The 14,360-nt window shown below is 36.6% G+C and overlaps 1 protein-coding gene across 7 annotated transcripts in view; it reads right to left on the reverse strand.

Annotated features, from left to right (window-relative positions):
* Nucleotides 1-56: 56 nt before the first annotated feature.
* The window catches only part of asic1c (acid-sensing (proton-gated) ion channel 1c), a 326,109-nt gene continuing 311,805 nt past the window's right edge, over nt 57-14,360 (reverse strand). For 6 of the 7 annotated variants that reach the window (XM_035429639.1, XM_035429638.1, XM_035429640.1 and 3 more), the window contains 2 exons: nt 12,013-12,065; nt 57-7,381 (listed from right to left, as the gene is read on the reverse strand). In XM_035429639.1, coding sequence (XP_035285530.1) covers nt 7,303-7,381; nt 12,013-12,065 — 132 coding nt within the window. In that variant the 3' untranslated portion in view covers nt 57-7,302. The remainder of the gene's footprint in view (nt 7,382-12,012; nt 12,066-14,360) is intronic. The other variant, XM_035429636.1, reaches the window with a different exon arrangement.

Below are 14,360 nucleotides of genomic sequence, written 5' to 3' on the forward strand. Positions count from 1 at the left end.
AATGTAGGGTCATTGTGGTATGCTGACCTTCTATGAAGAAATACAAGACACGTGGCTAAGAGAAGGGTTCTTTATTTGATGTATATGTCAGGTCTTAATTCATTCACAAAATATGCAGGTAGTTATTTACTGAATATATTTATACAGTAAATGGAGTCAGATGAACCAAGCCTTGGTCCCCTAGGCATCTATTCATTGAAATTAAGTTTTAAATGGACAGAAATGAATAGGATTTGAAACAAAAAATACACGTGCATAAAAGATTGCATGTATGCATCAAAGAGAATCCATTCATGCATTTCTGAAACAAATTAGTGACTGTTGAAAAGTTATTTTATTTTAGTTTTGTATAAAATACCCCTTTCCATTTGGCAGCTTGTTCACCTATATGAAAATTAAAGGTTTTAAATTGAAACTTCTCAGGGTTAAAATCAGTTTTTTAGTTCTCAGTTTGCGTAGTTTTTTATCAATTGATGCAAACAAGGCAATCTCAAGAGAAGAAGAAGGGGCCCAATTTGCTAAGACCTTTAATCATTTACAGATGTTTTAGCACATGCAAACCCAATAACATGACCACTGATTGATCATGGTATTTGTTATGCACCAATCATTGGTTGTGTTATTGATTTCGCATGAGCTAAAAGGTTTTGCATATGTTGAAGGTCTTGTAAATCACGCTTAATGTGTTTGTGGTATATTGTGGCAAGGCTGCTCTGAATCTGAAACACCTACACAAAGGCCTCTAAATTACCTACTTTTAATTCGCTAGTTTCAAATTTTGAGTCAGATGGCTACAGCCCTCATTGCCTGGTACATGGACAATTGGACAACCCTTCAAACCCAGAAAAAATACATATTATACATAATTTAAAAAAACCCAGGCTCAGAGATTCATCACTGAGGATGGTAAAATATATCATGGCTAGCCTTGATTGAAACCATTGACTTGTGCACTTAATTTGTTTATCAACAATGTGTTCGAACTGCATTTTCTCATTAATTATAGCTGTTTGCATACAAGTCAAAAATTTGTGAGTTGGGGAGGGGGGTGTCAAAACAGTATAACAAGGTGAGGTATAAAATAGGTCTTAATCGTACTTTACTGGATTGTGCTCCAACAAACAGTGCTACCTGCATAGCTTTCACAAGCTACAAACCTTTTTCTTAGGTGGTAATTGTCAGTCTCTGAAATGTGTATGTTATGACTAGGTTATGATAATGTTATAATTTATGACTATTTGACTATTTATGACTGGTGACTATTTGAAAGAGCTCCACAATAGAGCGTTTTTAGGCTTAAGGTTGCAAGGAGCTTGTGGCTTGCTTCATCTGGCTTCCAGGTACTATAATGATACTAGTAGGTATATACTTGAATATGTTCTCAAACATAGCAGGGTATACACAGGGGTACATGAGACACCAGGGGCACGCAATGAGCATGCAAGGAGGAGCAGAGAGGTAGGGACCACAACAATACGCACTGGACTTTGAGCTGTAAGATTAGAGTACTTCTGACTGAGCTACACTACTGTCTACTAGTAGGCTGAAATTAAGTTGTAAAAATCCATTGAAAACATTTGTGTGAATATACAACCAGGATTTTGCTCTCACTTTGTTGGTTGGTGGATTTTAAAATGACAATCTTTTGCCCTGTTGATAGATTTGGCTTTTTAAATCCTCCATTTATCCTCACTCGGGGTTCTGTTGCCATTCTGTGATTGGCCAGCGGGAAGGAGGGTGGGAGATCAGGTAAGGGGCGTAAACTGAAAGAGGAGACCATGGGCAAGGTTCAGTCTAACTGCAGTGTGCTTTGTGGCTATTAGCCTCGTAACCACTTTGCTCTGTGTAGTCTTTTCTTGCACTGTTTTGCTTTGTTCATTTAGGCGATCACTGAACTTGTGTAAAGGAGAAAAAGTAAATAATCGCTTACATACTTTACAAAAAGTTCAGAACAAATCACATTGTGGGTAGACTGAAAAAGGGCCTATGACGCAACACACTTAAAATGAAGTTAGGACAAATGTGTACACTTCAGGTCTGGTATGCACCATACCCTCAGGTATGTACTCCTGAGATTAAATGTTTATAGAGATTTTCCTCCTCTTTCTTTAAACCCACCCCTCCTACTTACTTTTAGCCTCCAAACTGTAAACTTTCCTTGGCAGTATAAATATATATTGACCGTGGCCACATAATCCTCTAGAAAACAATGTTAGGAATATGGCAACATCCATATTATTTCCCGGTAACACTTCTAGTACATTTTCATTACTACAAGTGGTATACTGTGTGCTTATCGGAACAGCATTCTGAATGAAATTCAGATCAATGGTGAAAATGTGGTCAGCCTTCTGGCAAAATAAAATGCTGAAATAAATTCTAGAATATATTTTTAGATAATCTGTTGTTACCCACAGAGCAGCACATTCATTACTTAACAATAAAATAAACCTTATAAATTGTCAAGCCGTGCTAAATAGATGCCAGAATGTTCCAGAATTCCTCCCAGAATTAGATTTCCAGAGCGACATCTTGCACACTGAGTACATGGTTTTGCTCTCCGTTACCGAATTACAATCACGAAACAGGGATGTCGCACTTCCATTTATTTTACACATTCTGACTGATTGAGCTGCATGAGTTTTTTTAGGCTTGGGGTTTGAGGCTAAGCTTAAGCGCACATGTGGAACCAAGAAATGAAGTGGAAAGTTCAGCACGACACCCTCACAAGCGGAACATGAGGTTGAGCCGTTTCCCGAAGAGAAGGTCTACACATCAGAGGCTTTGTTTTAACAACAGCAGAGTACACACAGGTAAACAGTCATGAAGATAAGTACCATCACTTAATGTCGAACCTGCCTGCATAAATTTGACGGTCATTTTTACGATCATTGTCCACACCCTAATAATTCTTATTTACAGAGATGGTGATATTAACAGTTCATGGTTTGACATTCAGTTGGAGTTGAGTGGAGGATTGTTAGCATTATGTAGCAAATGGATAAATGGACAACAAAATGAGTTGATTGATACAAAGATGGGTACATAATCAAATTGTTAAATTACTACTTATTTAATACATGGGGTCAGTTACACATCACACAGTGCACTGTGTTCTTGTTACATACACTAGAATTCTGTTGAATCCAACAGCTGTTCATATTCATATAACAATGCAGCAAAATAAAACAATGGCCATAAATACATTTTAAGTCAAATAATCTTTTTACAATACCATATCCAATCCATTAATCGGATCATTGTTTGCCTGTTGTGAGATCAGACAATCAGTTCTTTGTATCTTAATGTCAGAATTTCAAGGAAGTAAATGTCCCACATAGACTGGAAGACACTTAAGTCCACATCTGGGTTATTTATAAATGGACAAATCTACTACTGAAATTGTAACACTATGTCAATATATATCATTGCATTTCAGCAACAGTGGAAAATAAATGGCAGTCTTTCTTTAGCTGAGTGGTCTGTTTTCTGCTTTTCCAGTCCTGCCAACGTATGATGTGTCCAATAACAATTTTTAATCTGTGTTTTAGATGGTGTGCAACTAATTTAGTCTGATTCAAAGATGTGTGGGAGACTGGGAAGTCACCTAAACATAGCTTAACACAAATATAACACTGCCAACCCAATACTCCACTGGACAAGGAATCAAGGGTTTCATAGATCTAAGAACAACATAGTTGTCTCTCTAAAACCTGGTTCTGAGATCAAAAACATGGTGAGGACATAATATGTTCAGTTGATTTGTTTGATATTTTCCATGAGATTTTTTTTTAAAAATTTTAAACTTAAGATATTTTTAATATATTTAAGATATTTAATGTGGCTTCGGGCATCTTTCCCCTACTTTAGTCTTATTCAGTCCTGAATTATACTCATAATATAATCAAGCACAAGAGTCTGAATGTATTTGTTTTTTGTGATATGGTGGTTTTGTACTATAGGGAAAGTCCATTAATCATTTAATAAACATTTTTCTTTGACAGAAATAAAGTTCTCAACAGAGAATTCAAGATCAGCAAGGGCTACTAAAGTTATTTTGGGCTTCCAAAATGTTTATCCCATAAAGCAGAAATTGAGAGCAGTGAGTGTATGTAGCTAGTATGCCTTATCAAGTCTGAATTTAAAGTAGCCCTGCTACTGAGTGGTATTAATATTTTAACGTTTATGGGTCTGTTTCTCCCAGCAAACATAGTGACATGCATCCTTAAACCTTTGACTGTTTTCTGTCCTGACTGTTTTGTTCAAAAGTTCACAAACAAGCTTTTAAAAATTTTTTTTTAATGCCCCTTTGTTTTAAATGGAAAGCAACATACTAGCTAAAACCTTATTAGATCATAATTGTATATTTGACCTGTGATATATTTCCATGATTTAAAAAAAAAAAAAAACTTGATCTATTTTTAAATTTAAAATCTATTGCTACACTTTTTTCTGAATGTTTTTGTTCAAATACTGTAATATTTTCCTTAAAATACCGAAATTAAGATATAGTCATTACAAGTGCATGGGGTTTGCCATTTAAAACACTATCCACAGTTGATTGTATATATATTGTGTGTATTATGTAGATTTAATTGGAGTTTGAAATCACTTAAGTTTTTTGTTAAAAAGACAAAAATATTTGAAAATAAAGTGGGCAAAGTATTTGTTTTGATGTACTGTGTTTGTTTAGATACTGATAAACACTAAGACTGATTTATGAAAGCCTGCTGTGGGTCACACAACACTACCCCCTGGATTTAATTTTTAGACACCACCACCCTTTATGCCAATTAAAATGAATGTAACGTTCAAAACAGCTCTTGCAAAGCATGCTCCAGTGAAAGGCAGTATTACATTTTTTTTAACAGACTTAGAATAGAATCAGATCTTCTTGTCTGATCGTTGGCAGGTGTGGAAACTTCCTGCTTCTCAGCGCTTCTCTAGAGTCTCTGTATTACTGATTTAGGACAATTACTGTACATGTATAAAAACACTAAAAGTGGAAAAAATGGTTTGGTATTTACACAATTAGCTATGTACTTAAGAGTAATATCCTGTCCTGGGCACATGAACACCACAGATCTGCCAGTTATATCAACATTATCCTCCATCAACACAGACCTTTTACATCAATAATTGTGAAAAAAATGAGACAATGTCTTTGCACATCTATCACACAACCTTCACAGTAATAGAGCTGGTGGGTAGTGCCTTTCGGTCACTCTAACATTCACAGTGATAGGTGGCTGCAGTTGTCAAACTTCTGGGTTGACCAATCACCCAAAAGCTTACAGAAAATGTGTTCCTGCTAAGAATGCCACTGTGCTTGCAGCAGAGGCTGTCCAGTGAGTGAGAAAGGCACCACAAAGCACTTGTTTTTAGCCATTCAATGGGAGACAAGATGTTGCAAAGGGGGATTTACTCAGCTTGTGAGTGCTCAGAGGTCTTTGCCCTGCATGTCAAGAACCTTACTTAAAACCTACACAGTCCTTACACATGCACACACACAAGTACATATGAGATGCGTGAATTAATTAAATTTCAAAATGCAGATATCTGTATAAATGAGCCAAAAATGGTTTTGGAACATCTGAAAACAGATCAGAAGTGACTGCTGAAGGTAACATGCTCAAGTAACATTTGGAGAGTGTCTGCTTCATAATGATCTGCTGTTCAGGAGTTGGCTTCATGTATATCCAAGCAAATATTCAACTGCCTGCTGATGACAACATCAGATAACACAAACAAAATGGAAGCATGAGAACACAAAAATGCCCACCTGCAGATTTCAACATGGTGCCCATTCTTGAGTTTTAGACACACTTTCTATAGAATTTTGTCACTGATCTGGTCTTCTCATCATCCACAGCTTTCAAATCCTGAGCACTCACTGACCAATACACCAGTATTGCCATAAAATGTTCTCATGAAGTAATAATAAATAAAAAAACATAATTCTTCATAATCTGTGTGAGACCAGTGCAACGCTTCCTTCTGTTGCTTATTTTCAATATGACTTTGTATAAGCCTGGCATCCTTTCAGACCGAGAACGGTAGCCAAATTGCCTGGCAAAGTGGTATGTATAGCCAGTCCCCTCAATCACATTAATCAGCAACAGCAAGTGAAAGATATGACCAGTTGAGCTTTCAGAAGGACTATGTGCCTGTACATCTAAAAATGACTTAAAATTCAATATCCCGACAATGATGGCGAGGTGATGTTGGTGATTTTGTGAGGGCAAAGTGATGTCATTGGTGTGTACAAAAGGAGCAAATAATTTCCAGTCAGGCCTCCAAGGTGCTAAACTATAGCCACAGACAGAAACCTTCCCACAGTGTATCCACTGCTTATGTAATCTCATATCACATGACCCATTTACCAAGTACAAATGACAACCTGTGGCCACTTACTCTCTCCTCTTACAAACTGAGGAACCATTACTAAGCCAAACATGCTCAACTTTTTTGACCAAAGATTTTGTTAAATCTACTTCTTGAATTCAGAGCAGATGGACTGTTCGGGATATGTTACACTTCTGAAATGGAACCTTTCCAAAACTGGCATGGCTTCTGTGTGCCCCACCCATAAGACATAAGCTTCAGGTATAGGTGCTGTCTGACTTCAAACAGTCAGATAGAGATCACCAACTCAAAGACTGGCTTCATAAAGGTGCAGTAATAGACTTCAATAACTGCTGAGGATAAAAGGCCTGGTCAAGTGCTCTCCTTGGAGTGCTGTTCCACCTGTAGGAGCCAAGGACAGGAGTCTTTGTGTGTTTTCTTCCTCTCCTACCACATATCCAGCAAGGAAAACAGTTCCTCGCGAGTGATCCTCAGTTGAATCTTTTATCCTCAAACAAAAAAACTGGCAAATACAGAACAGCTGCGGCAGGGTCGTCCGTGGTTGGCCTGTTTCATTGTCCCAGGAGTGCTGTACTTTTTTAACTGCACGTGGAATTACTCTGCAAGAGTGAGCATGAACATGATTTCTGATTCCACAGGATTAACGACAGAAACAAATGGCGGATAAGTGATGGCTGAAGATTTCAGTTCAACCTGAGTTCGGTTTGGAAGTTTTTGTTTATTTGAATGGTATTATTTTTTCTAATTCTATTCAGGCTTTGATAGGTTTTTCGCTATTTAAATATTTCATCATAATTTCTTTTTTCATAATATGTATAATTACTGTCACAGTTTGATGTCGACCCCCGGTTCCCCCTGGACCACCCCTCCCCACCACCCAAACCAACCCCCCCGCCCCGGCTTTATGTCGTCAACAGGCAAACTCTTCGAAGTTGCCTAGAGTCGGGTGACGAGGTAACATGTTCGGCGTGAATCCGAGACTGTCCGAGTGACTCCGGAGTGTGTCACAGGTACTCTGCAAAAGAAGAGCGGGGAGGGGGGGGGGGAGGGGGGACGGGGTCAAAAGTTCAAAGTGTTAGGGGAGGGGGTAATGACGGAGAGGTAGTGACAGTATGGAGGCGGCAGACAGTATGCAGTGAACAAGCAATGTGGGGGGGGGGGGGGGGGGGGGGTGTTAGAACCAGATGATGATCAAAAATGACAGGAGAGACAGGGGGTGGAAAGGAGAGAAAGAAATGAATGGAAAATTACATGTCATGAATCGGGCAAGTCACAATCAGTGCACAAGGGAAGGGCACAGTGATAAGCAGTGGAAAACACCAAGGCCAAGTGAATGTAAAAAGAAATGAAAGAGATACACCCACAGACCAATGTGAGCAGTAAGAACCAGGAGATGGGAGCAGAGATGAGTTTGTCAGCAGGACGGGTGACATTCAGAACAATTGCGTGTTTGAATTTCATTGAGTATCGAAAGGAAGGATGAGGAAGAAGGGGGGATGGATGTGAATGGTTTGAAGGTAGGAAGGGAGGAGAGAAAGAAATTGTTTGTTTTTTTAGTTATGCTTCTTGTGCTCAATGTAACCACAGGGTTGATTTTGGACTGTGCCAGGGTTGCAGACATTAATTAATCGATGCCGATATCAGCCAGAATTGACTGCTGGTATACTTGCAGTGGCCAGTAGAACCTGCAGACTGAAATCCATTTTACAGCATAAGCTCATTGTATGCAGACCTGTGATGACATCACAAAGGAATGCATCTAGTGATGTCATAGGTCACAGGTTCCATGACAATGGCCCCCCTAAAATGGACTTTAATACTGCAGGGACAGCTTTTTCATTTTTAAATCATTTTACAGAATATGTAATACAAAAGTCCCCACATTTTTTTAACCATAAACTAAGAAATTACTCTTCAACCATTATGATACTACCGATATTATGGGTTTGTGGACATGTAGACTACAGGGAATATTTTCTTCTCTTCTTCTGAAATGTTTTGATTCTTTTCAATATTATATCTTTCATTCAAAACCCTCTGCAATAATTTAACATTATGCAACATCCTAATCTTGACCAGTTCTTGGGAGCAATTACATTAAATAAAAATATCTTAATTTCAACATTAAAAAGATTAATGCAGTAAGAAGAAAACCTTCTGCTATTACCTGGCTACCACATAAGGCCTCACTTCAGGCTTTTCTGAACAAATACAAATTTATGTTAGCCAAATTAATGGGCCCTCTCTGCTTTTCTGCTTTCAGCTGGCTTGACTGAGTATGCATTTAGTCATGATTTATTAGCACTGCTAAATAGCAGTCATAACTTTTAACGGTACTATTGGAGGTGAAATCATAATGCTGGGTTTCATGGCACCTCAAAACAAATGTGTATGTGTGTGTGTATATATATATATATATATATATATATATATATATATATATATATATATATATATATATATATATATATATATATATATATACATATATGTATATATTATAATAGAGAACCCTGTAAATATATAACTTATTTATGGGGTTCTCTATTTGTTAAGTGAATATGTTTTCTGTGAGAACATTGTGCGTTAACATTGTGCCACCTGTTTATTTATTTACTTTTTACACTGCCTGAACCCAAAGATAGTTTTGGCAGCGTGGAAGGACACTCGTTTTCAAATAGCAAAAGCAAAGACAATACAAACTGCACAGAAGAAGCACTGCCAGAGGAAACATGTCAAACTTTTGATGTCCATCTGTGAAATATTCTGTGTTCATATCATTTACTGTTTTCAGTCCAGGAAGAAGTAATGAAACAAATACCTGGTATTTCGGGCAAGCTACTGAGTGCCCTTGCTTAACTGTACACTGCATTTCACAGTTTATGGATACTTTTTCATATTCAGGACATCTCCAGCTATTAAAACAGTTAATGACACCACCGGAGAGAGTATCTCAATCCCAGCCAATATTTAACTTACCGCTTGACCAACTTCAGTAAAAACCATGGATCATATTAAATATGAATTTTTGAATGGCTCTGCCAACATTGAATATGAAAACAAAAATCTTTCGAAAGGGAATTGCTGAGCATTTCTGGATTTCAAAAGCTGATGTACAATAAATGTGATATATGCATGCTGTATCTACCTACACCATGAAAAGTCTTGCAGGGTATACAATAATCTATTCATTGTCTTAGTTGTTTTTCTGTCTAGTTGCCTAGCTGTTATAAGACACAATAAAAAACCCACAGAACCTTCCTCCCTTCCTCAAAGAAAAAGATACTCATGGAATGTTGTTTTAAAGCTCTGCATCGATCTTTGTTGATTGGATTATTTTGTATAAGTAGAAATGAGAGGTTACTGTAAAAATCATTTACCTCTAGTTAATGACTTACCACATTAGTATATGCATTAGCTATTTGTGTATTATTCTGCAGTCCCGTAAATGTCCCATATTAGCATTCAGCCCTGTGCTGCATATCATCTATTGGTGTATACATACACAATATACAATGGCAAATACTGCACTGAAATAAAGTATCAATGTATTAAAGTACCACTAAGAGTCAGCTGTCATAAGAATTTTCATACGGTAGAGTACATTTACCAATACAGGGCAAATAGCTGCACTGCTCTCAGATCTTTCTCACACCTTTTACGGTGTGAGAAAGATCTGATAGCAGTGCAGCTTTATCTCAAGCACATCAATCACCAGAAATGAAATAGGAGGTGTGAGGATTTGTTCCATTTTTCAGTTTTCTCTTAGGGGCTTTTGGACCTTTGGTTCTTAAAGAGCTTAAGCAGTGTAGTATTTCAGAATGGATCAAACAAGGCTAAAGGCTAAAACTGTGTGGACCAAACTTATTAGTTTCAGAGTATGTTGAAACTAGCTTAAACTTATTGTATAAACTATATCTGATAAATTAAATGTAAAACGTGATTGGATGTTTTACTGGAATTTAAAATAAAATTCTGTTCTTGCAGTTTTTCTAATTTTGTGTTAAACATATACTTGTTATCGAGTTGAGATGAATTTCAATAAAATAATTGTAATAAAATGTGATACAAATGTGCAAATCAAGGGTAAATAATTCTCAAAACCAGCAGAATACTTTTCTAAATTACATTCCATTTGTTTTCTATACTAAGTAAAATACCACGCAGAGCAGGTTTGATGATTTCCTATTGGTCATTGATCTCAGCTATTTAAAATACTGCTGCAGTCTCAGGGAGCTAAAAAAACTGGTGCTGACTCCATCATCCAGACAAAGTAGCAAAAGAATGCAGACCTACTTGAAAAGCAGCTTGGAGTAATTTACATACAAATATCTGCTTCATATAGAAGGAAATATGGAAGTGTGTATTTAAAAATACATATAGTAATATGTGTACACTAGTGAGTGTCAACGAGGTATTATCAATAATTATTTTTACAACAAAGATAGCATTTTTAAAATTATGAACACGCATTATTATTTCTATAGTATGACTGGCTCCTCCCATTTAGTACACTGATAGTGTCAGCTGATCAATATAACGCTGCCTACAAATCAGTGTGATTTTGCAGCCCTTAAAACTTCCTGTGAGGGGCTATTTTTTCAGCCTCATTTCAGAAACATTTCCTACACCTGCCACCTTTCATTCCACTGCTGTAACATTTCATCCCCCACTAGCAATATATCAACCTGCTCCAGTGGCATTTCATTTCACTCCAATAATTTACACCTCAACTACATCATTTCATTTCCACCGTGTTCAACCTCATTGGATCTCAGTTAAATCAAGATGATTAATTATACATTCAGGCCATAGGGTTAACTGTGAACACCACTGAACTAACTACTCAAACATTCATAGCTGGTAAGTCGATGGTAAGCTTGCTTGCTGAATTTCAGATTGAATCATTTTTACACCACCAATCATCTCATTCTCTTCACTGCAAAAACTCTTGATCATATAACAGTTGTTACCCTCTTACAGATAGTATCTGGTTCATGTTCTCTACCTTTGTGGTTGAGATTCAAAATTATCAAAATATGAATTATCATTATCAATTAACCAGCCGATAATAAAAAACAGAAACTTTGCAGGAAAAATGTCTTTCTTTTACAGCAAAAATTCATCCCAGTTTATGTTGTAACTCACAAACTTGATATTTTCTGTCTGATACTAACTACTATCATTTTCTAAGTATCACACTGTTAGCTGTAACTGATATTGCAAATAAATGAACTATCTCACTATCTCACTGGCTTGTACATTCAATCTACTCCTAAAACTCACAATGATATTTGCTGAAATATCACACAAGTGTATTGATGTGAGTATTCAATAAGTATTCACCCTTTGTAGCATCTTCAGAGTTGCCTAATATGACAGGAATTTGACATATGCATGCATTTGAAGTTCAAAGTTAGGGATCGATTTTGACTGAATTCAAAGAAAAGTTAAAGTCTGCCACATCTACATATTCTGTCAATCACAGATTTGGTTTGACACAAAAAATAAAAAAATCCCACCAAACCAGCTGAAACTGAAAGGGTTAAATTAATTAGTAGCGGTACGAGGAATGAGATGATCCCAGTGTGTCTGAACAGAGAGAGAGAGTGGGAGGGAGGATCTATTATCAATGGGGATCGCTACCTGGGGGCATGATTAGGCGTGACACCAGGGCTGGTTGGGTTCTCTGGAAATTCCTGGAATAGACATGATGAAAAGAAAGATGAAGAAGGTGACTGAAATTAAAAATAAATAAATAAAAATAACAATGCAGAGATTAAGTAAATAACAAGAGCTTCAAAAACAAATTGTTGTGGTCTGTGGGTACAATGGATTAAGGCACTCCAGGACAAGAAAATCTTAAAGCATCCGTACAGATTAAGAATGGTTTCCACTGTTCATGGGAGCTTACTGTGTGAGTACTGTTGCTCAACACTACATGTTTTTAATGGGAAATTTCATACAGAATGTATTGACTCGTTGTTCACCCTGAATAAACAACATTTGATAATGTGTGATTAAATAGTTGACACATTACTTTGGAAATGGTCCAGATAAAACACTACCATTAATGTTATTATGTTGCATAATAACCATCAAATATATGCCAATCATGTGTATTAAATGCACAAGATCTGAGAGAATTACTTACAAGTATGCCATTTACAGCTCGTCTTTGTAAAATGACAACACCTTCCTGTATTTCTGCAGTACATGACATTATTACTCACTGACTCGAGGGGCTGTGGCAGGTATCCTTGTTATTTCATTATGATTGGCTCTTTTGGCATTATGAGTTCAGAAGTGGGTGACACAAAGATTCACTGGACCATATAATGAATGCTGTTCTCTTTTCAGTAAAAACCAACATTGGATGTGTCACATAGGATATCCATATACACCAGAGGAGTGCTTCTGGTTTTTATATATATATATATATATATATATATACACTACATTTCCAAAAATATGTGGACACCTGACATCCAGAATCTCATCCAAAATGAATGCTTTTATTCTAGATGCTGGAGGGATTTGCTTCCATTCATCCAGAAGATCATTAGTGAGGTTGGGCACTCATTGGGTGATTGGGTTGGCTTTTCATCTTATCCCAAATCCCATCAGGGCTCTGTGCAGGCCAGTCAAGTTCTTCCGCACCGTTCTCAATAAAACAATTTCTATATGGACCTCACTGTGTGCCTGCGGGCATTGTCATGCTGAAAGAGGAAAGGACCTTCCCCAAACTGTCAGGGAAGTACAGAATCATCTAGAATTTTGGTCATATAGTGTAGATATACTTCCAGTATGGTAGTAAAGTACCCATTAAATAACATTACAGTGTCTCCACTGGACAGAATTTAGTGTACATGTACTACATATGTTTACATTAAATACAAATTTTGTAAGACTGTTCTTGTCCTGGAGTGCAGTTGTTGATGTAATTATGTGATTGTTAGCGACGAAATGATTTCTGGGTTTGTCCTGTTGTTGGTTTTTTTAAAGCTATTTTTGAATGTAACAATGAGCCAGGGCCCATCTTTTATTAACTCAAACAAACAAGAAAGAGCAAAGAACAAACAAACACTGGACTGCATGTTACAACAAGTGATGTCTGCTATAGCAAATAATTGAGCAAATAATGGATTATGAGTAACAGCCTACCATGATCCCATAGCTTTATTAAGTAGACTACAATAAATAAATAAATAAATAAATAAATAATATAACATGCAAGGATTTCATTAATGATTCATAAAAAAAGGGAGCCCATCAATACAAATTGCTGAATACCTGCAGAACCATGCAACAACAGGGCTAATGATATTACTAGCTATTTTCTTTTATAAAATACACTCCACAAAATTGCTGCTGGGAAAGGATAATAGCTTGCACAAAAGGCTTGTAAAATCTTTTCCATTTCCTTTAGCTGAATTGGTAAAAATAAAACGATTGTTGAAATGGAAAAATATCAAGCGAAATTAGCAAACAAGAAACCGCGTTCTTCAGTTTATTATTGCGTCATTTAAAGCAGCATATCAGGGTAAAACACATAAGGAAACACTGGCTTGTGAATGACACAACCACAATAAAGTACTGATAAAACTACTAGAAAGAGAAATACAAATTCAGGCAGAAACAAAACAAATCAAAAAACGTTTCATCACTGGTATGAACTGATACTGAGAAATTAGAAGAAAAAAAAGGCAAATGGTTAAATTACAGGGTAGAAGAGTTCCCTCTTCCTTGGTTCTTCCCATGTCAGCTTAACTTTGATATTATATGCAGAGAAATACCATATGGTGTACGAATGGTGTACAAATTTTATTTTTTTATTCAGTATCCCAGGAACTTGACAATGAAAATGAAAATATTATGCACCAAACTTTAAACAAGTACTATCAAATGGTTATATAGAGTTCTTTCTTTGGAAAAGGTTTAATTATGTAATTCAGGAGAGATTTATTTTTGTCCTAAATAATGCAATCTAAATA

This window comes from Anguilla anguilla, chromosome 8 (assembly GCF_013347855.1).
Source record: "Anguilla anguilla isolate fAngAng1 chromosome 8, fAngAng1.pri, whole genome shotgun sequence".
Taxonomy (NCBI): Eukaryota; Metazoa; Chordata; class Actinopteri; order Anguilliformes; family Anguillidae; genus Anguilla; species Anguilla anguilla.